At 43.9% G+C, this 26,206-nt stretch overlaps 1 protein-coding gene across 1 annotated transcript in view; it reads left to right on the top strand.

Annotated features, from left to right (window-relative positions):
- RNF126 (ring finger protein 126) overlaps window positions 1–23,866 on the top strand; it is a 108,400-nt gene extending 84,534 nt beyond the window's left edge. The window contains exons 8-9 of the mRNA XM_073594042.1: window positions 3,984–4,099; window positions 23,290–23,866. Of these exons, the coding sequence (XP_073450143.1) occupies window positions 3,984–4,099; window positions 23,290–23,445 (272 nt within the window). The 3' untranslated portion in view covers window positions 23,446–23,866. The remainder of the gene's footprint in view (window positions 1–3,983; window positions 4,100–23,289) is intronic.
- Window positions 23,867–26,206: the final 2,340 nt, after the last annotated feature.

Below are 26,206 nucleotides of genomic sequence, written 5' to 3'. Positions count from 1 at the left end.
GTTGCTAAACTACTTGATAATGTCTACCTTACCACCTGCCTTCTGGATCCTGTTCCCTCACAAATGCTACGTTCACCCTCCTGGCTCTATGCTACACTCTCTAACCCACATCTTCAGTCTCTCCCTCTATTCTGGCATCTTCCCCAACTCTCTAAAACATGCCCTTGTCAGACCCATACTTAAAAAGCCCTCACTGGACCCATCCAATCTTGACAACCTATGCCCCATCTCCTTGCTCCCCTTTTTATCCAAACTCCTCAAACGTCTGGTCTACAACCGACTCGCTGATAGCCTTCTTGATCCCCCTCAGTCTGGATTTCTTCCTCAACACTCCACAGAAACTGCTCTCCTAAAACTAACAAACGATCTACTAACGGCCAAAACCAATCGACACTATTCTGTACTCCTACTCCTGGGCCTCTCTGCTGCCTTTGATACGGTTGACCACCCCCTCCTCCAAAAAAAAACTCCACGCCTTTGGTCTCTGACTGTACTCTTCGCTGGTTTTCTTCCTACTTATCCAACCGCACCTTTAGCGATTCTTACAACTCTACTTCCTCCTCTTCCTTTCTCTGTTGGGGTCCCCCAAGGTTCTGTTCTTGGTCCCTTCCTATTTTCAATCTACACCTCTTCCCTGGGTCAACTGATAGCCTGCCATGGCTTCCAATACCACCTCTATGCTGACACCCAGATCTATTTCTCTACCCCTCAGCTCACTCCCTCTGTCTCCTCACACATCACTAATTTACTGGCCGATATATCAGTCTGCATGTCCCACCACTTCCTCAAACTTAATCTATACAAAACCGAACTTATTTTTCCTCCCCCATATGCCCCTTCCGCTGATCTCTGTCAAAATCGATGGCACAACTATAAGCCCATCCCCACATGCCAAGGTTCTAGGTGTAGTCCTGGACTCTGAACTGTCCTTAAAGCAACACGTCCAATCACTGTCCAAATCCTGCCGCCTCAACCTCCGCAACACCTCCAAAATATGCCCCTTTCTAACCAATGGCGCAACAAAGCTCCCAATTCACTCGCTGATCATCTCTTGCCTCGACTACTGCAACTCCCTTCTCATTGGCTTACCTCTACATAGTCTATCACCTCTTCAATCCATCATGAATGCTGCTGCCAGACTCATCCACCTTACCCAATCGCTCTGTCTGCTACTCCTCTGTCAATCCATCCCACTGGCTTCCGCTCAGCCAAAGCATTATATTCAAAATACTAACTACGTACAAAGCCATCCACAATTTTGCCCCCAGCTACATCACTAGCCTAGTCTCTAAATACCAACCTACTCGTTCTCTTCGTTCCTCTCAAGACCTTCTGCTCTCTAGCTCCCTCATCACCAGCTTGCCTCCAGGACTTTTCCAAAGCCTCTCCAATCCAATGGAATGCCCTACCCCAATTTGTCCGCTTATCTCCTACTTTATTAGCTTTTAGACGATCCCTGAAAACCCTTCTCTTCAGAGAAGCCTACCCTACCCACACCTAACAACTGTATTTTCATTTTCTCCATCAGCTCATCCCACACAGTTTTTACCTTTTTTTTTGTTTCCACTTGACCCTCCCTTCTAGATTGTAAGCTCTAACAAGCAGAGCCCTCTGATCCCTCCTGTATTGATTTGTATTGTAAGTGTACTGTCTGCCCTCATATTGTAAAGCGCTGCGCAAACTGTTGGCGCTATATAAATCCTGTATATGTATGTGTATGTATATATGTTTATGTGTATATCTCTATCTTTATAAGAATAAATATACACTTTTTTGGGGTTATTTTTTTTTCACCGAAAAAGGTAAGAATACATTTTATACAAAATTTACGAAGAAAGATTGTTTGCAAAATTTTATACCAAAACTAAGAAAAATGCTTTTTTGTTTTCCAAATATTACCTAGTGGTGATAAAATACTACCAAAAAAAGCTCTGTCTTAAAAAAAAAAAAAAAAAAAAAATGTACAGTGCTGCATGACTGAGTAACTGGCATTTAAAATGCTAGTGCTCTGAAAGTTGAAAATTTGGCCTGGGCAGGAAGGGGATGTAAGTGTCCGGACTTGAAGTGGTTAAAGGCATTGTACACTTTCAAATGTTTTTGTTCTAACTAGGCATTAGTGTAGCTATTATTCATTTTCGTTTCTTACCTTGTAATAATGGGCTCACATGTTTTGGCTGTAGTTTGTAGTTTTATGGCTGATTGATTCCCCTATCTCTATAATAATCCACCTACCTTGTTCCTATTCACCAGTTGGACAAGCAACTTTTTGTTCTGGATCACATGCATGACTAGCTGTTTATCTTTTCTGCGTCACAAATGCATGCTAATTTTATGAAACAAACACATCTCTTCTACCTCGGTAGGCTCTGTTAATTTGATGTCAGATGCACCTGCACTGGGTGGGAGGTGTACGTACTTCACGGGAAGGGTTGGTTCTTAGACTACAGACAGGTTATGCCTTAACCTGTGCATTGCTATGCCTCATGTTTAAAACAAACATTTTCTGACACAGGAGTGTGATTTACTGTACTATGTAGTCTGCGTACACCATGAATCTACATGATCAGTGCACGTTCTGTAGATGAAAAACACAAGGTGCAGGTAGAAAAGCCCTTAACCCTTTTTGGTGCCTGTTGGCAGTTTAAAGTCGCCCCGTTGTTGCCCAGCCCTTCAGTTTGAGTACGTCCCATGGTCCTTTGAATACAAATCGTGTACTGTATGTTTAAGATAGTGGGAATTTTGGCAGATTTTAGTTTTGTGCAATTTCAATACAGGTACCAACGTTACTCGTTTTCGCTGTTACAACGCAGTAATTATGTAAGACCAGACATTCCAAGTGAAAGAGAGGGACTTCTGGGCAACAGCTAACACACCACAGATAGACCAGGCAGCTTGTACAGGCCCAATAGTAAAAAGCAAAAATAACCCGAATTTCCAAATTTTACACTTTTTGAAATTTTCCTTGAAAGTGTTTGAGGCACTAAATACACTGATTTGCAAAATGAATTAACGCTGAAGTTTTGCTTAAAGGTTAGGTTCACCTTTACAGAAAAATCTGTAAAGTGAATTTACACAGGACCCACACCTCGTGCCCCCCCCCCCCCCCCCCCCCAGTCCCGCTGACCTGCATGTCGGCAATCACCCATTCTGAGCCCCGATACAGCCAATCTCCTAAACATAGCCCAGTCAGGAGGTATGTTTAGGAGCATTCTAATTGGTCTGTGCCGTCAGATGGGCGGCCCAGACCAATCAGAAGCCCCTCCTCTAAGCCCCGAAGCCGTGAGGCGGCTATACCAGGGCTCAGAATGGGCGATTGCCGCCATGCAGGTCAGTGGCACGGGGGAAGGTTAGTAACCTTACAGATTTTTCTGTAAAGGTGAACTTACACTTTAAAGTTTAAAGATTAAAATACTCTACCGCTTTAGTGCTATTACCTGCCTGTAATGTATGTCTCACATGCAGGCAGGTGGACCCTGTGCATGTAACACTGTCTCTGAATGGGTTAGAAAATCATGTTATCTGAATCTCCTATGTCATTACTGGTAAGTATTGTCACTAAAACTGTAGAGTTAAACTTCAGCTTTTAAACTTGTCTGATTCTAATAGTTATGTGAGGGAGACATGTAGAATGGAAGAAAATACCACCAGCAGTGGTGTAAATATGAGTGAAGTGTCAAGTCCGCTGTGGATATTGGTCTATCTGCTGGTACACAGACTTTGGGATTAGGCAGCAATCATTCTTGCCACGTCTAACACATTTTAGTCTCCTTGGGTACTTTTTTACTTGCTGTTAAAATAAAAAGTAAATTTAACCATTCTCCAAATCTCCAAAAGCACTTTTCTGATCATCAGCAAATATTGGACCTATTGATGCAAATAGTTTTAATTTGTTTGAAAAATAGATTTGTGTGGTATGTGGGTTTTTTTTTCTCTCCTCACATTTGTTTGGTCATTCTAACAATTCATATTGTGTCTGGCCCCAGGTTCTGCCTTGGAGTGTCCAGTGTGTAAAGAAGACTATACAGTTGGTGAAAACGTCCGACAACTGCCTTGTAATCACTTATTTCACAATGATTGCATCATCCCCTGGTTAGAGCAGGTCTGTATGTGGAACACTCGCTTTTCCTTTCTGGTAAATTTTGCACAATAACTGACCTCACATCGAGATTTAGTGAGCTGCCGGTTTATATACTAGAAATAGGATCTTTATGAGAAGCCATTTTTTCATAAAATCATTGGCAAAGATATGTTTTGTGGATTAAAGCAAAAGCCGATCTACCAGCTGTGAAAGTTTTGAAAATGATAGCTGAAAAATGAATGTATCCCATCTACATTTGCATGTGATCACTGCATTCTGCATTGCTTAAAGTGAAGTGCAATAAAACCCATCAACTAATCCCATTTTATTTAACTGAAATCACACCAAAGGTGCAGATGGAAAAAGGGTAGCAGTCGGGTATGCAATAACTATCTGACTGCTCTCAGGAAAAATTTCTTGGTCTATCATATGTTTAGGCATGTGAAGTAGGGTTGGAATGCAGGTAGCAGACACCAGTGGCTTATCAGGAGGCAAACTGTGCTCAGATAAAGATGTTCTATCCCCCCTAGATGAGCATTAGCAGACTATATGTGTATGTAGCTGGATTGTGTGCATTTTTTCATAAGCATTTGCAGGAATGTTTGTATTTTTCTATCTACTGTCTGGGACAATTTTTTAAAAATTCTCACATGTTAAAATCTTTTTTTTTTTTTTTTGCTTTAGAAAATTAATTGGTACTCCCAAACATTATATTTTTTCTGAAAGCAGTGTCTCTAGAGAATAACATCTTAGTTGTTACAATTTTTTTTTTTTTTTGTCAGTCAATATTTGCCACTGCATCGCTTTAACTGACAATTGCACGGTGGTGTGACGTTGTACTCAAACAAAATTGACATTTTTTTTCCCCCACAAAAAGAGCTTTCTTTTGGTGGTATTTGATCACCTCTGCAATTTTAATTTTTTGTTCTATAAAATAGACTGACAATTTTGGGGGAAAAAAAGCAAAATTTTTTTACTTTTTTGCTATAGTAAATATCCCCCAAAAATAGAAACAAACAAATTTCTTCCTCAAATGGATAATTAATGGGCACGGCGCCAAAAAATGTTTTATATACGTGCAGTCTACCAACCAGTTGCTGCTCCTAAATTAGTAATTTACTAATAAACAATATAACAGACAATATAGGGTGCATCAATAGTGCAATATAATAAATGTGAACCTGTTGATTTTTATATATGTTAAAGTGCTCCAGTGCATAAGCAATACATATTATGTGTTTGCAGTAAAGTGAATTTAGTGCAACAAATCAAATGTCCTCAAATTATGAAGAAAAACACACAAAATTCTTCTTAGTAGATCCAATCACCACATAATAAAGTGCACATGCTTTCTTATTCGTGCTTCATCCGAAGTGGTATTTGAAAGCGCTCACCAGACAGTAGTGGCCACAGAGTGACCCTCAGGCATGAAAAAAAACTATATATCTTCAAAGGTAACTTTTCCAGATATTCTGGCAGAAGGATTTCAATGACCAGTCAGCAGGAAATTGTATATAGCTTCTATATCTGAGCCTCGTTGCATCAATGCATCAGCTAAATCTGCAAAAAGTGGCTCCCTATGAAAGCCACAAAGCTTGAATAGTGTAAAAACGTCTTTATTCCAAATAAACTAAACTTCCAAACATGTGCAGGTAACAGGAAGAAAACCAGACTGGGCTACAGCTGAGGAGGAAAGCAGAGACGGAGCGGTACCTTGTGTTCTGTGTACGCTTGAGTAGCGTCTCGGCATGCGTCCTAGCTGATCCAGGAACGGAGGACTCGTGGGTGTGTCTCACGCTTCCCTTTGAATATATTTCACGCGCGCGCACAGCATGAAATATATTGAAAGGTAAACTTGAGACACACGAGTCCTCAGTTTCTGGATCAGCTGGGACGCATGGCGAGACGCTACTCAAGCACACACAGAACACAAGGTACTGCTCAGTCTCTGCTTTTCTCCTCAGCTGTAGCCCAGTCTGGTTTTCATCCTGTACCTGCACATTTATTTGGAAGCTTATATGTAAAAATCAACAGGTTCACATTTAATATATTGCACTGTTGATGCGCCCTATATTGTCTATTATATTAAATTTCTTCCTCAGTTTAGGCCGATATGTATTCCTCTACATATTTTTGGTAAAAAAAAAATCACAATAAGTGTATATTGATTGGTTTGCGCAAAAGTTATAGCTTCTACAAAATAGGGGGTAGATTTATGGCATTTTTATTATTATTATTTATTATTATTTTATTTTTTATTAGTAATGGCGGTAATCTGCGATTTTTTTTTTTTTATTATATATCGGGACTGCAACATTGCGGCGGATAGATCGGACACTTTTGACACTATATTTTGGGATCATTGACATTCATACAGTAATCAGTGGCTAAAAATAGCCACTGATTACTGTATAAATGTCACTGGCAGGGAAGGGGTTGACACTAGGGGGCAATCAAGGGGTTAAGTGTGTTCCCTCAGCGTGTTCTAACTGTAGGGGGGATGAGCTGGCACTGACATGACAGATTTCACTGTTCCCGATGACAGGGAACAGAAGATCTCTCATGTCATTAGGCAGAACAGGGAAATACCTTGTTTACATTTCCCCCGTTCTGCCGCTCCCGCGCCGGCGGCGTGCGCGCGCTCGCCATCCCGAGATTACAAAGGGACGTACGGTTACGCCCTTTTGCGCACCTGCGCCATTCTGCCGAGGTATTTCGGCAATGCGGCGGTCGAGAAGTGGTTAAATTCATTTTGGGGCACATACAAATATAGAACCCATATATTATTTTTTTTTTTTTTTTGGTAAAATCTAAAAGATCATGTTGCTTCGAGTAAAAAGGTACCAAACATATCAAACTTAAAATTGTGCACGCCTTTGAAATAGCAACCAACTACAGTGCCTAAAATTGTCCATAGGTGGCACTTTTAAAAGTCGTTACAGGTTATCAGTTTAGGGCCCTAGAAGTATTGCTCTCACTTTAACATTCGCAGTGATACCTCACGCGTGTTGCAATCACTGTTTATATATGCATTGCTTCTGGGTTCATTTGTCACAGAGGAGACTGAGGAGCAGATGTTTTGTCCATCTCCTATGTGGCAAGCTGTGCTGACCATTTACCGCTGTTCATCTGACTGTTTACCGCTGAACCACTGCGGGCGGCAGTGGGAAGGGGACCCTTGCAGTGCTGTAAAAGTGATCCAGCGGCTGTAAAGGCAACCAGATCACTTTTACAAGACAGCCAATTGCCAGCAGTAAAATACAGTTACAGCTACAATCATGATCCTGATATAACTACTTGCTGACAGGAGGTTTTTATATGCAAGTCAGTGGTTATGTTTTTTGTTTGTTAAGCTAGCATAAGAGCCCATTCACACAGGGACGACTTGTCAGGCGACCTAGTCGCCTGACAAGTTGCCTCCCGTTCTGTGCTATGGAACCGTTCTAAGGGGAGCGACGCAAGTCGCTCCGACTTAGAAAAAGGTTCCTGCACGACTTCGGGGGCGACTTGGGGCGACTTGCATAGACTTCTATACAGAAGTCGTTTTGCAAGTCGCCCGGGCAGTCGTTTGCAGGTCGCCTCGCTGAGGCGACCTGCAAGTCGTGTTGCCCCTGTGTGAATGGGGTCTAAATCTTAATGAAAAAATAGAAAAAGTGTTTTCCCCATCTAATACACATTATGCACTGCCAATCATCACTGTAACATTCCTAAAAGCAAACCATGTCATTATGCTAAAGCTTTCCCTGTAAAACGAGAGTCAAAATACTTGCCATCCCATGCTGGTAACCACTGCTCAGTTCCTGAGAAATCACTTTGCAGATTCTGCTGGAAAAACCACACTTCCTGGCAGTATTGATCTCCATGGTCCCCCACAGTTCTGTGGTGGCGTGGGAGTTTTTTTATATTTTTTTGAGCAGACTTCATAGGACAATTTTTCAGGAACAGATCGGTGCTTGGTGGCCCCAGAGGCAGATGAGGTAGGCATTTGCATTTTCTTTTCCAGAGTAAGCTTGCCTGGAGAACATTTGTATATCAAAGTTGCTATTGCTGTGCCTCCTACTGCTTTAAAGCAGAGGATTCACAGCATTGTCAGTCGGTGGGGGGGGAGAGTGTTTAATGTATTAGCATATGCTTTTTTTGCTGCAATTTTACTGCGTCTTTACTGTTTGCGGTGCATTTTTCACTGAACATATGACTCAAAAATAACGGCATCAAAAACGCAACCATGTTTTTTTTTGTTTTGTTTTGAATGGACCACCTGTCCATTTCCATCTAAATGTCATCCAATCCACCAGACAGACTGGGAACAGATCTGTCTATTTTTAGCGCACAGGAACGAATCGAGGCCGAGTCGAGTCCGTTGACATCCGTTGCTCCATAGAGGGCAATGGAGGGTCAGATCGGGTACGCCTTAAATATTTTTTTAAAAAATCAGTCCGCTCGTGTGAAAAAAGGGACCTTAAGTGGTTTGTCCCATCCCTGTAAACTGATCCATTCTGCTGGAGATCAAAAAATACAAACTAAAAATAAATAAAGAACTGCGCTAGGTAAATAAACAATGATAAAATACAAAAATCATTAGTGAAAAACGTGATATGAGTCCTGCTGCTAAACACTATAACCCCGATATAAGGCAACAATTGTATAGATAAATCAGTGTAGCGCTGGACATGAATCTAGGTGAATGAACTGACAATAGTGATAATGATTATAATAATTTCTCAAGTCATCTTCCAGGACGGCACACCTGAGAGATGAGAGGCTCCTCCCCACAGGAAACACAATCAATCAACAGCTGTTTTAAGTCCACACCCTTCCCCCTGATCCTCAGTTTTTGATTGTGTTTCTCCCTACACGGCGAAACTGTTTGTTTTTTTTCCAAATGACCGAAGCCTGGGGCTGGTGGTCTCCCCCTGGGAGCCGGACCAAATGCCTGGGAAGCCTCTGGGTCTGGCGGGATATATTTATCCTTCCCGGGGGGTTCCCCTATCCTTTCCTCAGGGGGGGCAGCAGAAACTAGGAAAGCCACCCTGAGAGCTGAAGGCCCCTGGGTACAGTGGTGTCCCCAGAACTTCAGGGGCCTTTATCCTGTCTCTCCCCCTTACCTGTCCGGACGTCCGTTCAGACGGGGGTGCTGGCCGTCGGTTCTTTCCAGGGGGATCGTATCCCCTGACTCCTGGGTCCCTGTTAGCTCGCGTGGGCTGCAAGGGAGGGCACCGCCTGAACGACCCGCGTTCTTACCCAGAAGGAAAGGCTGAGAGTCAGCAGGAGCAGGCGCCCACATCCTCCTTTCGAGGAGATACCAGTTTACTATGGTGAATGTCTGCCTAAACCACCTCATGGGAATGAGGAATGTACGGCATTGCCCCCCCATGTGTATATACTGACTGGACAGTGCAGGACACAACCTAACCTTGCAGCTCCCTAAAAGGGACAGCAGTTGTGGGGGGGGCACTTTGGCGGCTATCCTCCTTGCGTGTGGACCATAAGGATGGAAAAGCAAGCCCGGTGGCTGTGGCAAAAGGGGAAGACGACAACGGTGAGTCAAAAATCCCCAATCCCAGCCAGATGGCTTCTGGGCATTTGAGATCATCTCCCCTGGGGTCTGGATTCAAATAGCCCAGAAGCTTTTGCTAAAGACACCAGCCACAGCTCCCTCCTACATCAGAGATGCTGTATGGTGGACAAGTGGTGCAGAGGAGCGAGTGTGCCTAAACCACCTCAGATGGGAAAGAGGTAGGTAAGGCATTTTTTCCCCTTCCACCTGTATTTACTGAGTGGTGCAGTGCAGGACCTGGGGTCTCCATAACAAAATAGCCCAGAAGCTACTGCTAAAAACCACCAGCCACAGCTTCCTCTTATAGCAGAGACACTGTGGTTATCACAACAGTAGGTTGCCAGCCTCTCCCTACATACCCGGTTGTGGTACATTAGTAGGGGTGAATACAGCAAAGAGGGTGACCTGGTAGAACAAAGAGTTCCTTACTGGCCAGGTATACCACTGAACAAGTTATTAATGGTGCAATGGTTGAAGGGTTCAGGAGTAAACTCCCTTGCTCAGCAGGTGCACTAGGTTATCTGGCCCTATTAGCCCAGCTGCTAGGAATCTGCTTAAAGTTGCTCCAAGATACTTAAAAGCTGACCTAGCTTTCAACAATGTGGCAGGGACCAAGCTTCTGTGTGGCACAGTAGGGGTTCCCTTGTGACAGATCCTCCTTTTGGGGGTTGCTTGCTATGGGTAACTTTTCATAAGCTCCAACCTCCCACTCCACTCTTACATTGTGGTTATATTTTAATGCAGGGGGTAAGAAAAACCTTTTTGTTGGTTTGGGCTACAGTCCACTCAGTGACAGATCTAAAAGCGATTTACCATAAATCGTTTTTCCTATATCCTTTGATTAAGGATTTTTCTGTGCAAACATATGCAAGAGCTAGATGGCTATATGATTGCTTCTTTAAGGGCTGCAGGTGGCTATTTACCTCCAGGCTAAATTGGTAACCACCCTTTTTAGAGGTCTTATATTGGTCTCTAGGGCTGGGCTCACTGAGACTTTAGTTACTGATCAGCCCCACCCGTGTATGAGCTGGCTAGCGTTTGCTCAATCTATGGAGGGTAAGGTAGGACAACAGCTACTATAGTAAGGTGTCCAACCATTTTAGGATTGGTTCCTTCACTGGTGGTGAAGGATTAGTATCTACAGCCCAGGCTATGCCTATGAAATAATTTGCTCCTGTTTGGTTATTTCATAAAGGGATACACCATTACTCCTTCTTGGCTGCTCACCAGTAGACCTCAGTAGTGAAGGTTTGTCCTTGCTGGGGTGTTTGGTGGCACAACTAAAGTACACATTGAGATTTGTGACATCTCTGCTGAAGCTTGTTGGGTGTCCTTTATATCCTAAAGGTACTGCTTTGTTTGGCTACAGATCAGAAATTACAAGAGGGAAGGTGGTCTGTACTTTCTGGTTTTGTGCCGCACGCCAGAAACGCACATCATTGAGTCTGGTGATGACATTTCTGCTCATAATTGTTATATTGCTGCACATCAGACCTACACAAGATTGGGGTCTGTCTGTGGGGTTTTTGTGTCCTGTATTACTGCCTTATTGGTTGCTTGTCAGAAAGGCAGCAGGAAAGATTGATGGCAGGCGTAGTACATATACTGCCTTTGGTAATCGGTACAGCACCACAAGGTGGCGTCGTGCTGATTCAGACAGTGCTATTAACGGCAATAGCTGCCGATTTTAGGCATGCGATTTGACATGTGAGTCGCATGCCAAATCGCTTCAATATGGATGTGCTATCTCTATTCAGAATAGTTAGATTGTTGCACATTAGAGATATACACGATTGAAGTTTGTCTGTGGGTCCTGTATTACTGCCTTATTGGTTGCTTATCAGAAAGGTAGCAGTAAAGATGGATGGTCCTGATTTTGTTGGAAAATACAAATTGAACCTGTGCCATGGGTAGTACACATACTGCCATTGGTAATCGGTGCAGCACCACAAAGTGACGTGCTGATTCAGACAGCGCTATTAACAGCAATGGCTGCCGATTTTAGGCATGCGATTTTGACATGTTGAGTTGCATGCCAAATCACTTCAATATGGATGTGCTATCTCTATTCAGAACTGTTATATTATTGCACATCAGAGATATACAAGATTGAGGTCTGTCTGTGGGTCCTGTATTACTGCCTTATTGGTTGCTTATCAGAAAGGCAGCAGTGATGACAGATGGTCCTGATTTTGTTGGAAAATACAAAATTGAACCTGTGCCAGGGGTAGTACACATACTGCCATTGGTAATCAGTGCAGCACCACAAAGTGGCCCGGGCTAATTCAGACAGTGCTATTAACGGCAATGGCTGCCAATTTTAGGCATGCGATTTGACATGTTGAGTCACATGCCAAATCACTTGAATATGGATGTGCTATCTCTATTCAAGATTGTTGTTGCACATCAGACACATACAAATTTGAAGGTTTACTGCCTTATTGGCTGCATATCAGAAAGGACACAACAGTGAAGGTTGTTTGTCTTTTTCTGATTTGTTTTTGCTGCTCAGCAGGGAGACACATTGAGGGTAATGACATCTCTGCTCAGTATTGGTATATGCTACACATCAGACATACACAAAGATTGAACATTGTTTGTGTCCTGTATGTCCTATATTTACTGACTTATCGTCCGTATATCAGAAAGGCACAGCAGTAAGTGGTGTTTCTCATTGATCTTCCTTGCTGTTTCTTAGGTATACACAGTAGGGGGTTGTTGGCTGCACTCCTCCAGGGAGCCACAGCATGGGGACCCCTTGTTTGTTCGACCCGAAAACTGCTTTTCCTGCGACCTGTGTAATCTTGAGGTCTGTGGTTCCGTAAGCAGGGACTGCTGGATACGCTGCGACCTGGAGTCGCACAGTTACGAATGATACCCCTTGGAAGCCATAGTATGACTTCTCATGCGTCTTGCAGTCCCAAGTGGCAGGTTGGGTCGCACGGGTGTGGGAACCCTAAGCTTATCTGTCCCTTCTGGTTCAGGTTTTGCAATGCTGCAGGAATACTCATTGTGGAGTTATTGCCTTATTTTGCAGTAGACCAGAAAGATCGCAGCTGTAAAGGCTGTCTGTTGTTTGTTTGTTTTTATGTTGCTGCACAGCAGAAGTACTCAACATTGAAGCTTGTTGGTGCTTTCTGTTTCGTATTGCCTTACCTTATGGCACTTCAGAAAAACACAATGCTGTAGGATGCTTGTGTTCTTTCTCTGTTGGTTCTATGTAACTGCACTACAGAACTGCATAACAGGAAGGATTGTCTTATAACTGTACTTGGTGGTTCGTCATAAATACGCAACATAGAAGTTTGGGTCTTTCTGTCTTCTCTTTATAGCCTTGTTTTGCTGTACATCAGTAAAACACCACTGTAAAAGGGGGTTCCCGTCCTTTCTGTATTTACCAGTTATGACCTAGCTAGCTGCACTTCAGAAATGCGCAGCATTTAAGGTGTGTTTGTGTCTTAATGCTTACATATTGGCCGCACATCAGAAAACCAGACTGTGAGGTTCAGATTTGGGTCTCTTCCCATATTTGATATTTTGGTTTAGCTAGTCACACTCAGATACACAACATTGATGTCTATGCTTGTGTCCTTTCTGTCTAAATCTATTGTGCTATGTCCACAATCTATGATTTTTTTTTTTTTATTTGTGATATTAATACATGTATCACCTTTTTGTATTTCAGCCTTCTCTTCCGTGAAAGGGCCAGGAGTTCTGGTGCAGATGTCACATGTCAGAAAGCCTCGACCCCTTACATTCAGGGATGCCAGAACCATTTCCTAGGGTTGAAGCCCAGTAGAGTTATGGGTCACTGGAGGAAGGCGATAATGAATCGCCCTGTTTAATAAGAACTTAGGAAGTTCGGTTCAGAGGAGTTTTTATGGCCTGAAGATGAAGTATAAACATGTATACCCGACCAAATAGGTTACAGCTCGGTGCATGGCCTTCATTTTGCCCTTCTAGCAAAACTAGATGTAGCAATATGAGTGTTCTTCTCCTGCTATAGATGTTAATCTCCTGAGTAGGCTCTCAGGCGTAAGTAAAACTATAGATTGGGCATGCCTTAAACCCAGGGATTAAGTTTTTGTTAATCTATTTCCCTTAAGTAGGTTTCCCTTCAGTCTTTGCTGACATAAAGATAAAAATGAACAAAAAGGGGTTGTCTGTCAGGGGCCCCCCTTTTTTGGCAGTTTTATTTCCCTGGACAGGGTTGTGTTAAGACAGGCCCCCTTATGGATCAATGTAGTGTCCTTGTCTTACAACACAGGTCTCCGATTAATCTTTTTAGTGGTTCTAAACAGCACCTATAGGCAGAATAGGCCATTGTTGGTAGATGTGTGACAGGCAACATTGATAACCTACAAGTTTAACATGTTTTCTGATTCCATCTTTAAGAGCCCACTCCACCTAGATCCTGCATCCGAAACAGAGAAGGCAGGGACACCGGTGGAGTAGACCGGCAGATCAGCCGCATGATCCAGCTAAGATACCTTCATCAAGCATATGGAGTAAAGGTAAAGCTTACTGCAGAACCGAGGTTCGCCAAGAGTCTTGCAGTGGTCCCACCCTAAGGTAGGCCTGAGGTACTTGATTATCCTCTCAGGTGTGCCGTCCTGGAAGATGACTTGACTTGAGAAAAGTACTAGTTACTTACCGGTAACTGTCTTTCTGGGAAATCTTCCAGGACGGCAGGCCTACTTCCCACCCGTTGGAGGAGGGAAAATTTTAGAACACTAGAAGGTGAGTGCCTATGAGGAATGATTTCCCTTGTGAACCAGGTTCAGGAGTTACTTCTCTACAAACTGTGAGGATCAGGGGGAAGGGTGTGGACTTAAAACAGCTGTTGATTGATTGTGTTTCCTGTGGGGAGGAGCCTCTCATCTCTCAGGTGTGCCGTCCTGGAAGATTTCCCAGAAAGACAGTTACCGGTAAGTAACTAGTACTTTTTTAGTTGTTAATTTTTAACAATCAAATCACCAGTGAATAAACTTTCAGCAAAAAATTATGTGCTCAAAAACTTATAAAAAGTCCAAGCAATAATGATAAATATGAAAAAATATGAACATGAAGAATTAGTCCAAAATATAAAGTGCAAAAAAAATGTCCCATAGACCACTCAATAGTGCTGCCCACCACTGGAGAGAATGAAGGCTTACCAGAAAGCCTGCGACCGCCCTTACTCAGGGGGGTCTAAACAGGCATAGCAGGTCAATGTTGAGATCCTATTGGAACCGCAACCGATGTCCCTCTGGTCACCTTTAATGTCAGCTTCCCAATAATAGCAGAAGACACTCAGGGGCAAATCCTTAATTCCAGGAAAAACTCCAATGGCCAGTGCTCCAGCAGGAATAAACCATAGAAGAAAGAAAAGGGGACTTTCCAGGGATCACGTGACTGATCACGTGCCCAGCCTCTGCATTTGAAAAAATGCTGACGCCTTGGCTGGGAAGCCAGGATCTTCTTTCTTTCGCTCTTTTTCTTTCTTTCTTTTTCTTCTGTTCAAACCACATGTGAGGTATTGCCACAAATGGTAGAGCAATAATTCTAGCAATAGAATTCCTCTGTAACTCAAAACATGTAACCTGTAAAAAAAAAAAAATTAAAGCCTCGCCTATGGGGATTTTTAAGTACCGAAGTTTGGCTCCATTCCACGAGCGTTTGCAATTTTGTCAGAAAAGGTTTTATTGAATTTTATGAGTGAACAGTAAGAGTACAATTTATATTCCAATAATACAGTTACAGATAAGTAGTATACTATTGCAATGTAACATAGCACAACAATGTATGTTTTTAGCCCACTATGGAAGCAATGAGCGCCTTAAATCAGGCGGTGTAACCTAAAAGAGCATTTAAATATTGAAATATGCAACAAACCTGGTGCAAGTGCAATGTAGGTGTGACGACCAGTAGTAATTAGAGAGCCTATTGGAAGTGGAAAGAGGCCTAATTGCAGTGTCGATTGATATACAATATATTATCTTCATAATTTTCTGCTGAGATATACAGTAAATAACACATAGACCGGGATAAAGCTATGGGAAGTGTAGTGTACACATCACCAATTGACACTCCCGGCGTCATTCACCCCCAAAGGGAACTGCGCTGTGAATGAACCGGGAGATTCGAGAAGCTAGTAGGTAAAGCTAAAGTCGGTGGTATGGTTGAGGGTTGTGTAAGGTCCCGGTAGGGAATCCGGAGAATGGGATTGTAATGTGATCTGGAGTGTACATAGCAGTACAGGCCTGAACCTTTACCTCTAAGGTAAAGACGAAAAGGAACATGCCCTTATTAGGAGTATGAAGTTTATCTAAATGGAAAACAGTGTGGGGATAGCACTGTCTGTAGGAATTCGAATGGGAAAGGTGGGTGAGGGGAGGCGGCGGTACAATGTATGCGATATAAATGAAGGTAAACTGATGAACGTCAGAGGGATCCCGGAAGAATTTGAGACGTTGATGTTCGTGATTGGGTTTGTTTATAGTGTAACCAACTTGCCCAGGTGACATAGAATTTAGTAGGATGATCTGTGGATTGTGAAATGAGATTTTCCATATCAGCTATTCGGTCTACCCTGCGGATCCAATCTTGGACTGTAGGGGGAGTAGTGTTCCTCCAAAGGGCAGGGATGCACAGGTTGGCTGCGTTGATGAGATGCAAAGTGAGGGATTTTTTATATGAACGGAGGGAGGCATGAGTATGATGGAGCAGGTAGAGTGCAGGTGAGGGAGCCATTTGGAACGTAGTGATTTGTGTAATCAGCTGGTTTATTTCTTGCCAAAAAGGTCGGATCAGGTTGCAGTCCCACCATATGTGCAGCAGGGTACCTCTATCCGCACCACATCTCCAGCAGGTTGGTGGAATGGTGGGGTGGAAGTGGTGGATCTTTTCAGGCGTCCTGTACCATTTGGAGAATAGTTTGTATCTATTTTCCTGTGTGGATACGTTAATGGAACCTTTGTGCATGAGGGTGAAAATTTGACCCCATTCATTGGGTGAGAGATTTATAGATAGATCATTTTCCCACTGGAGTACCAGCTTGTCCTGTTTAATTTGGTGGCCTGAGAAAAGTAGGGCGTAAAGCGTGGATATTAAGTGGTTCTGAGGTTCAGTGCTGAGACAAAGGAGTTCAAACGGTGTGTGATCTCTATGCCAATGGGACATGTGTGGTGTGGTTTGTAAAAAATGTCGGAGCTGTAGGTATTTGAAGAATGGTATCTCATGGTTGGGTAGGTTTGCAGCGAGTAGTGGTTGGGAAAGGAGTGATCCGTTCCTGAAAAATTGGTTTGCTCTAGCCTGCGTGGTATGTGTAGTGAGCGTCTTGTCTTTCAAGGTGAGGCCAGGGGGGAAACCAGGGTTATTGTCTAGAGGCGTCATGGGGCCAGGGGAGGGAGAGGTTTTGAGTAATTTGCAGGCCAATTTGAAAATGGATAATGTGGCACCAATGAGGGGGTGTGATGAGAAGTCGCGAGGGATAAGTCTGGGAGTGATCCATGGAGAGTTGGCAATTGGGATGCTGGTCAGGGAGTCTTCCAGCGTTATCCAGTCTTTAGAGGGGCGGTGGATGTGCCAATCAACCACCCTGGTTAAATGGCATGCCCAATGATACTTTTGAATGTCCGGGAGGCCTAAGCCTCCAAGTTGTTTGGGGAGGGTTAGTCTGACCCAGCTAAGTCGTGGGGCTTTGGTTGCCCATATGAAGTTCCTACAAATACGTTTGTAGGAAAGGAAAAAGGACGTCGGGAGGTTAATCGGTATAGCTTGGAGGAGGTAGAGTATTCTGGGCAGGATGTTCATTTTTAGTATAGCGATCCTGCCCAGCCAAGAAAAGGAGCCCAGGTGCCACTTCCGGAGGTCCGATTGGATGGACAGGATCAGAGGTAAAAAATTTTTTGCATAGAGGTCAGATAGGTTTGTGGTAAGTTTAATGCCTAGGTAGGAGATGTCTGAATTTTCCCAACTAAACGGGAAGTTATGTTTGCATAAGGCTACTGTAGTGATTGGCAGGGTGATATTAAGGGCCTTCGACTTTTCAAAGTTGATTTGAAGGTTAGATAGGTTTTTGAAGAGTGTAAAGTCAGCTAATAAGTTTGGTATGGTCGTAATGGGGTCTGTCAAGAAAAGTAAAATGTCGTCAGCATAGGCTGCTAATTTATACTGATTATGCAGAACGCCCACCCCTTTAATGGCAGGATTGTCCTTCAGTCTGCGGAGCATAGGTTCCATTGTTAGTATGAATATTAATGGCGAAAGGGGGCAGTCCTGTCTGGTACCATTGGATACAGAGAAGGCGCCCGACAGCTCCCCGTTAACCCTGATCCTGGCCTTCGGGAATGAATACAGGGCCAGGACCATTTGCAGCATGAGGGGCGGGAGACCTATACGTCTCAAAGAGGCCTCCATATAGTCCCATGCGACTCTGTCGAACGCCTTCTCTGCATCCAATGAAAGAAAAAAGCCAGGCGTGGACGTTCTGCGAAGCCAGTGATGGATGTTCAGTGCTTTGGTGGTGTTGTCCCGTGCCTCGCGGCCGGGGACAAAACCCACTTGGTCTAGTGAGATCAGGTTCGGGATGAAGGGTAAAATGCGGTTAGCCAAAGCTTTGGCATACAGTTTCAGGTCTACATTTAGAAGGGAGATGGGACGATAATTGGTTACTAGGGTGGGGTCTTTACCCGGTTTGGGAAGGAGAGTAATGTGGGCTTCGAGTAGGTCTTTGTTGGCTATAGAGTCAGGGGTAAGATTGTTAAGGGCTTTGGTTAGATGTGGGAGGAGTATGTTCCCAAAGGATGTGTAGTAACAGGCTGAAAGACCATCTGGCCCAGGGCTTTTGCTCTTCTTCATCTGTTTTAGTGCCGCTTGCAATTCGGTCACAGAGAGGGGAAGGTCTAGGGATTGGGCGTCTTCAGGAGATAAGGGGGTTGGGCCATATTGTGCTAGAAATTCTTTGATGGCTGATGGGCGGTCCATCGGGGCATCCGTGGTGGAGGTGGATGGAGGAAGGTTGTACAATTTAGAGAAGTATTGAGTGAATTGTTCTGCTATATCTTCATTAGTCACTAAAGCTTCCCCAGCAGGACTGATAATTTTGTGTATAGTGTTTGAGGCTTTTCTCGTTTGAAGAGCTCTAGCCAGGAACTTCCCAGCCTTGTTGCCGAATTCATAATAGAGCTTTTGCGTAAGGGCAAATTTGCGTTTCAGTGTCACGTTCAGTGTTTCTAACAGCTCTTCTCTTGCCTGAATAAGTTCAGTTAGCGTAGCAGCTGCTAGGGAAGCCTTATGTGTTTGTTCAAGTCTGCGTATGCGTGTAGTAAGATCATTAATTCGTGTAAACCTGAGTTTATTGCGTTGAGCCGCTATGGACATCAATTCCCCGCGGATGACGCATTTATGGGCCGCCCATGTGATTGCTGGAGTGACATCAGTCGAGGTATTTGTGGAGAAGAAGTCAGAAAGGTATGTAGACAGTCTACGGACGTCGGCCTCGTCAGTCAGTAAGGAGCTATCTAGTCGCCAAATACGTGTCCGTGGACGAAGTGTAGAGAATTGTAAAGTCATGGTAATAGGACTGTGGTCTGATAGTAGAGACGGTTCAATGGTCGCCTTGGTAAGAAATGTCAGGTCTTTTTGGGATAGGAAGAAATGGTCTATTCGAGAGTACTTGTTGTGTGGGGGAGAAAAAAAAGTGAAATCTTTTTCTTTAGGATGTAGAGTACGCCAGGTGTCATGGAGCAGGAGGTTGCTCAGTTGTTGTTTGATGGATCGAAGGGCTCTGTATGTGAGTGAGGATGTCCCATTGGATGTGTCAACGGATGGGGTGAGAGGAACATTTAAGTCCCCTCCGACTATGAGGGTTCCCGAGTAAAAGCTGGAAAGTAGTTGCAGTGTGCTATGAAAGAAAGTGACTTGGCCAGAATTGGGTGCATATATATTGGCAATTGTGAAGGTTTTCTGGTGGATGTTCCCTTTTATGAAAAGAAACCTGCCGAGCGGATCCCTTTGGACGTCCGTCACCTGGAAGGGGCAATGTTTTGCGAAAAGGATGGAAACCCCTTTCGATTTTGCCTCAGAATTGGTGGCATGAAATGTCATTGGGAAGTGGCTATTGTGTAGTTTGGGGGTTGAGTCTGTTCGAAAGTGCGTTTCTTGTATTAAAGCAATATGAATTTTAGCTTGTTTAAGTGAGTGGAGGAGGTGGGATCTTTTTTCAGGCGTGTTTAAACCTCTAATGTTAATAGAGAGTAATTTGAGGGTATGTGGCTGAGAGTGGTGCAGTTCGTTGTGTGGGGGAGGGGCTGAAGTAGCCGCCATAGGGAGGAGTAGAGGATAGGATAGAGGATAAGAGGTAAGTGGTGTGTTCTGTTTTAAATGGGTGTGTGTACTAGCGGGGTGCTTATGTAATCAGGGGGGAACCGAAGAGGCGTGGAGTTAAACTCCTACGAGCCTCTATTGAGGGAGGTCGGTGTGGTACAGAGCGCGCTCGAGTCACAGCGTCCTATAAGGATTACTGAACCCCGGAACGTGCCTGTGTGGGGGTTGACCTAAAACCAGGCGGTGGAGAAAGGGAGATAGTATAGGACTAAGGTACAGGTGATAGGGTGTGGTCCGTCGCCACGGGATGGAAAGTAGCAGTGGAGGAGGTATAAAGCTGTCAACGAGTTTTTATGGGAGGGGCAAGGTAAGCTTCTGGTGTCGTATGTGGATGTGTATATAGTTCAAACAGCTGTATCAGTAATAGGGCCTTCAGTTTCAGGTCAGCCCAACAGTGTATGTTGGATCATGGGGCCCTCCCTCGTTGTGGCCTGAAATAGGGGGTATTCCCTAATCCATGCCACCTTCCTTAGGTCTGCAATGCCCAATGTCCAAAATGACGTTGTGTGTTAAGGCAGCGAACATGCGCCACATCTTCCACACACGTCGCCACAAACATCAAAAATAGCGATCGTGTGTGGAGTAAACGTATCTAATAACATGTGATTCCCGGGGAGTCCCCAATCTCCAGGACTACTCCGGGAAATCTACGTGGCCCTGTGAACCATCACAAATAAACAGAAAATGCGTGTGAAACATTAACAGTACAGGCATTAACCAAGATAAACTGCCTGGTCAAGAAGGAGGATTACATAACAAGACAGGAAAAGGAGAGAAATAAAAAAAAAAAAAAAAAAAAAAAAAGGGAAGTTAGTGACATGTTACCGGAACAGTCCTGCAATGTGAGAAGAGTAGAATGTTTAGACCAATGGCAACAGCAGTTCCTGCACATAACACGGTGGTTGCTATAGGAGCCTTCGCTGGATGTGCCATTGGCAATGTTGGTGAAGATTCGCTGTGTTTGAAGAGGAGGTATCTATGTAAAAGCAGGGTAAGCTGAGTCCCATTGAAGCGCTGTAGTGATCAGCAGGACTGTACGGAGAGGATTCCTGGGAGTGTCATGTAGCGTGCAAGTATGCCGTTCGTATGGGCGGGACTGCACGTCATATTCAGGCGGGGTTTACATCCGCTGAGCATCATGGGGAGTGTAGTTCTGCGTCATTCGGATCCATTTAGTCCATCCGTGTATTTGTGGCGCCAGCTACTGAAGCAAAGTGAAACAAATCCCGAAGTAGATGTGCAGGAGTTGACGAGGGGATAAGTCGCCGGCTGATATGTGCTGCCTAAGCAGCACTCAAGATGTCGGGCGGGAGGAGCAACTGTGTTGCTGTTGGTGCTGAGTTGTTGTCAGTGAGAGTCCCCCAGCATAAAAAATAAAAATAATAAAAACAAAAAGAAGTTCCTAGTATATAACTGATGTAAAAAAGGAAGGGTAAACGACCCGCTGAGGGTCAAACTGGGCAATCGGAGACTGGAGGTAGGGTCGCCATATCTCGCCATTAACGGCCTCTACGAGCTCTCCGTTCTCGCGGTGAGACAGCAGGGTTAGCCTCTTGTGATCCTGGGCGGTGTGTGGCGTGGTTCCTCAAGATGGAAGGCGAACGGTGCCTGCGATGTCCAGGGCTTTGTGTTTCCATAGGTTCATCCCTACGCCCGTCTCGGTGGAAAGGCCTGGGGCGAAAAGCTGCATACCAGAGAGGTACTGATATCAGGGGCAGGCCGAGTGTGGAGCAGAAGTGTGGCAAATCTTCAGGGACTTTAAGAGCAGCCGTGCGGCCATTTGAGGAGGCTGTGAGGCAGAATGGAAACTTCCATTTGTATACAATATTTTTGTCTCTAAGGGCATCTAGCAAGGGTTTGAGATCGCGCCTGTGCTGTAGTGTAATACCCGAGAGATCTTGATAGATTTGGATAGGGTGGCCCTCGTGTAGAATCTGCTGCATACCCCTGGCTCGTTTGATTATGTCTTCTTTTAATTTGTAATCTACAATGCAGCAGATGACATCTCTTGGGGTCTCGTTCTCCCTGCCTTTTGGCCGCAGAGCTCTGTGTAGTCTCTCCATTTCGATGGGAGTGTGAGGGGGACGTTGTAGTATATTGTTGAAGATGGCCACTACAGAGTGCGGGACCTGTTCTCCTTCAAAGGACTCTGGAAGACCTCTGATTCGTAAGTTATGCCTTCTACCTCGATTGTCGAGGTCTTCCAGATGTCGCTGCATGTCACGCATTTGTAAGGTGTGCGAATCAATGCGGGTAGTGATCGTATGAAGAGATTCTTCTTGTCGTTCTGTGGAGCATTCAACGGCATGTACCCTGTCATTGAGCTCCCTCATGTCCAGCCTGAGTTCTGAAATGGCTGCATACAGGGTCTCCTTAATGTCATCTGCAACTGATCTAAGGTCCTGCAGGTTAATTGGCGGCGGGGGTAGGAGCTCTATTCCTGCTTCCCCGCCATGGGGATGTGGGGGCTGTTGTGGTGAGGTGTTGTGGTCAGATGGTGGTGTCGATAGCTGAGGAGAGTGAGGGAGCCCGCGGCGGGAAGGCGCCATGTTGCTTCTGCCGGCCCTGAACATCTCCGGTATGTTCTGGGCTTGTGAACCCGTTAAATCTCTGGGAGAGCGAGAGCGGGAGGCAGATGAGTTTCGGGAAGCCGTTCCCATAGTTAAGGGGTGAGGTGCCGAGAAAATACCTCTGTAATTTTGAAGATTACTCCCGTGGCAGACAGAGCTCCGGAATCACACGTCTTTCTCCATGCCAGGTCAGGCCACGCCCCCGCGTTTGCAATTTTGAAGCGTGACATGTGGGGAACCTATTATGCAAAAAAAGTTTGTTTTTTAATGCATGAACCCTTTTTATAAAAAAAAAAAAAAAAAAAGCGTTTGAAAAATTGCTGCACAAATATCATGTGAGATAAAAAGTTGCAATGACCGCCATTGTATTTTCTAGGGTCTCTGCTAAAAAGATGATTTTTACATGTAGGAGAGAAATGTCAGCATTGGCCTGGTAGGCAAGTGGTTAAGGAATTTTACTGCAGAAAAACTGCATTGGCTTTGTTTTTTTCTTTTAACAGCTTGTAAAGACAGTTAATTTTTGACTTACTGTGACCAATTATAAAACTGACCATTTCAAATGGGAAATTCCATACTACAAAATCTTAGGAGTCCTGGTGGTCCCTTTATTCCCCTTATAATGTGATGACCCTCCGTCTAGAGAATTTTGCATGCAATTTGCCTATGTGCTGAGAGAATCTTATGTTCTGAAATTTCCTTTTTTTTTTTTTTTACAGCATGATACATGTCCTGTATGCAGGAAAAGTCTGAGTGGGCAGAACACTGCAACCAACCCCCCAGGACTTTCAGACCTGAATTTCTCTGCATCTTCTGCTTCTTCCTCATCGTCCACCTCCCCTACCGAAGAAAATAACTCTGCCAACAATTCCTGAACAGCTGAAATTGGGTGGAGGAGCAGTTGCCGTGCACCTGCACCTCCTGCCGCCCTCTCGCCTGCTGCTTTTTGTCACCACTGCATTCAGAGCCGAAAGGAACAGAGCACAGGGGTTCCTAAGGGAAGAAAAAAGAAAAACAGACTTTTTAAGGCTTTTGGGGGTCGAGTCTGGATTTATCTTCCTCCTTACCAAGTGGGAGCAGCTGGTAACCAAAGTGACATCTAATATGGAAAAGACTGAGTGGGTGTGAGTTTTTTTTTTTTTTTTTTTTTTTTCTGTGAAGGGTTTGGGTTTCCTCTTTTTAAAATATAGAGGTGCGGTAACTCCTTTTTATCATTTTTATTTTTTAATGCTTTGAAGTTTTTAATCTCTAAATTAAACATGTATGATACTGCTCCTAGTGTAAGCAGTGACTGCACCATACTTGGAGGATGTGTCTTCTTCAGTGAGATGAATTAAGTGTGTGTAGAATGTGCCATACTTGTGACTTGAGTGACACACAGCACTTGACTATCTGTGGTTCCAGTTTCATGTCTCATAATCCTTAAAGACTACTCTGTATAGTGCTACGGTTCCATTTGACAGTATTGGTATTTATGTGTGTGTTTCTTTTTTTTTTTTTTTTTTTCTGTCTTTACCTAGTCTTAATGTTTCTCTATTTGCGTATATAGCATGGTGTTTTAGCCCAGTTTGTCAGAACTTTCTGTTCAGATGCTAATTTTGGGCTACAAATTTGCTACAAGCAAACCTAATATAATAAGAGCTATGCAGAGCAATTTGTGTGGCAGGTCCTGATACTCTTCTTGTTCATTTTTTTTTTTTGGCAGTCTATTTGTTCTCAGTACCAGGTACTTAAGATATCCATTTTGACACCATCACACAGATGACTAGCAGTTTCCTACCTATTTTCCATAGTGTTCCCTTGGAGTTTGGAACCATATTTCTCCTTGGAGATTGTATGTTAGAGACTAATTTCCAAGAGTCTGGTGCTAACTATCTTCTCATGTAGCACATGTTAAGTTGAGAGTTAATTATTTTTTTATTTTTTGGGGGGGAGGGGGGGGTTCAAGTGGCTTTGTAACAGTTGATGAAAGAAACTGGGTTTTGCAGAGCATTGCACAAAATTTATCATATTTAGTGTGTGTGTGTGTGTGTGTGTGTGTGTGTGTGTGTGTGTATATACAGAAAATATTTTATGCTGCTTTTTATGAAGAATTTTCTCTCTTCTTCCTCTTCTTTCTCTTCCTCCCTCCTCCAGAAGGTGGAGCATATAATCTCATTTTAGGCACAGCAGAAAAGGTCACAAAGAACTTCTGAAATTACCATTCCACATATTAAATGGCTTTTATATACTCTAGTTATCAAATAACAAAGATGCTTCATTTTCTAAGCCCATTACTTTGATAGCTGTAGAGCCAACTTGGTATCTGCAGTTTACAGACTTAATTTCTCCAGTGTGAGTTCTCTAACTTGTATAACTTGCAATCAGGAAGACCACTTCATTTCTTTGATGTAAGAAATTATTACATGGTAAGGAGTTAATATTGAAACGGGTGTATTTTCGTATTGTGTATTAATAATGTTGCATGCCCAAACACCAACTTCCAGGGAGGTTGGCACATGCATCTTCTTCCCAACTATGTAAAAAACCAGCACATTGTTTCTTTCTCATCGTCTGAGGGATACAGAATATTAAACCTTTTGGGTCTACTGCAGCCTACAGAAGTATTAAACACTGGCTGACAAACTGTAGGCTACCCACCACCACTGCCAGCATGTCTCATCTTTTGTGTCTTATGTGCTGATAAAAATCCTGGAGCTTTGGACAGGATTTGACTGTCTCAGCACTGTTGAATCTGCCTGTTGAGTCAGTTGCTCCAGATTCAGTCAGACAAAACGATGGTGGAAGTGGCAAGAGAGGAACCAGAACAGATAATTGGCATGCAGCCAGTAGTGTTCCAGGACCTTTGTCACAGATGAGGAATGCTGGATGTGACCCCTTGGATTCCAGATTTCAACAACAAAATGGATAGGTTTGTATCTAGGTCCAGGGATTTGCTAGCAGAAGCAGTGGATGGACTACTACAGTAGAGGAATCAAAAAATCCTGATCTATGCCTCCCCTGAAATGTCTTTGATTGCTGTATCATAGGATCCAGTTCTGCAATGCCAGATTGGCCCAGGAGAGCATGATACACTGACCTGGTAAGAATTCTTAAATGCATTATGGGCTGTTCCAAACTGCCTGAATATTCTATCCCAGGGTCCATTTACCACCCTGCTTATTGGTTGCATGGCTGTTGAAGCCCGGGTTCTGAAGCCCAGGGGCATCTGTTTTCCCTTCAATCTTTAAGGTAAGAAAATCGACTTCCCACAAGGTCCATCATGTAAACATGGAAAGGCGTACTTGCTTTGTCTTATTTTAAAGTAATTTCTCCATTGGACAAGATCCTTCCTTTCCTGCAGTTGGGTCAAGTACCATCAAGGGCTGGACCACTGTTCTTTTTATTTATTTCAGGTACTTGTATAGCGCTGTCAATTTACGCAGCTCTTTACATATACATTGTACATTTCACATCAGTCCCTACCCTCAAGGAGCTTACAACCTAAGGTTCCCAACTCACATTCATACATACTAGGGCCAATTTAGACAGTATCCGATTTACCTACCAGCATGTCTTTTGGAGTGTGGGGGGGAAACCGGAGTACCCAGAGGAAACCCACGCAGGCACAGGGAGAACATGCAAACTCCAGGCAGA

Source organism: Aquarana catesbeiana, linkage group LG01 (assembly GCF_042186555.1).
Source record: "Aquarana catesbeiana isolate 2022-GZ linkage group LG01, ASM4218655v1, whole genome shotgun sequence".
Taxonomy (NCBI): Eukaryota; Metazoa; Chordata; class Amphibia; order Anura; family Ranidae; genus Aquarana; species Aquarana catesbeiana.
The sequence above is the reverse complement of the archived record's forward strand: the minus strand, read 5'-3'. Positions and strand labels throughout refer to the sequence as shown.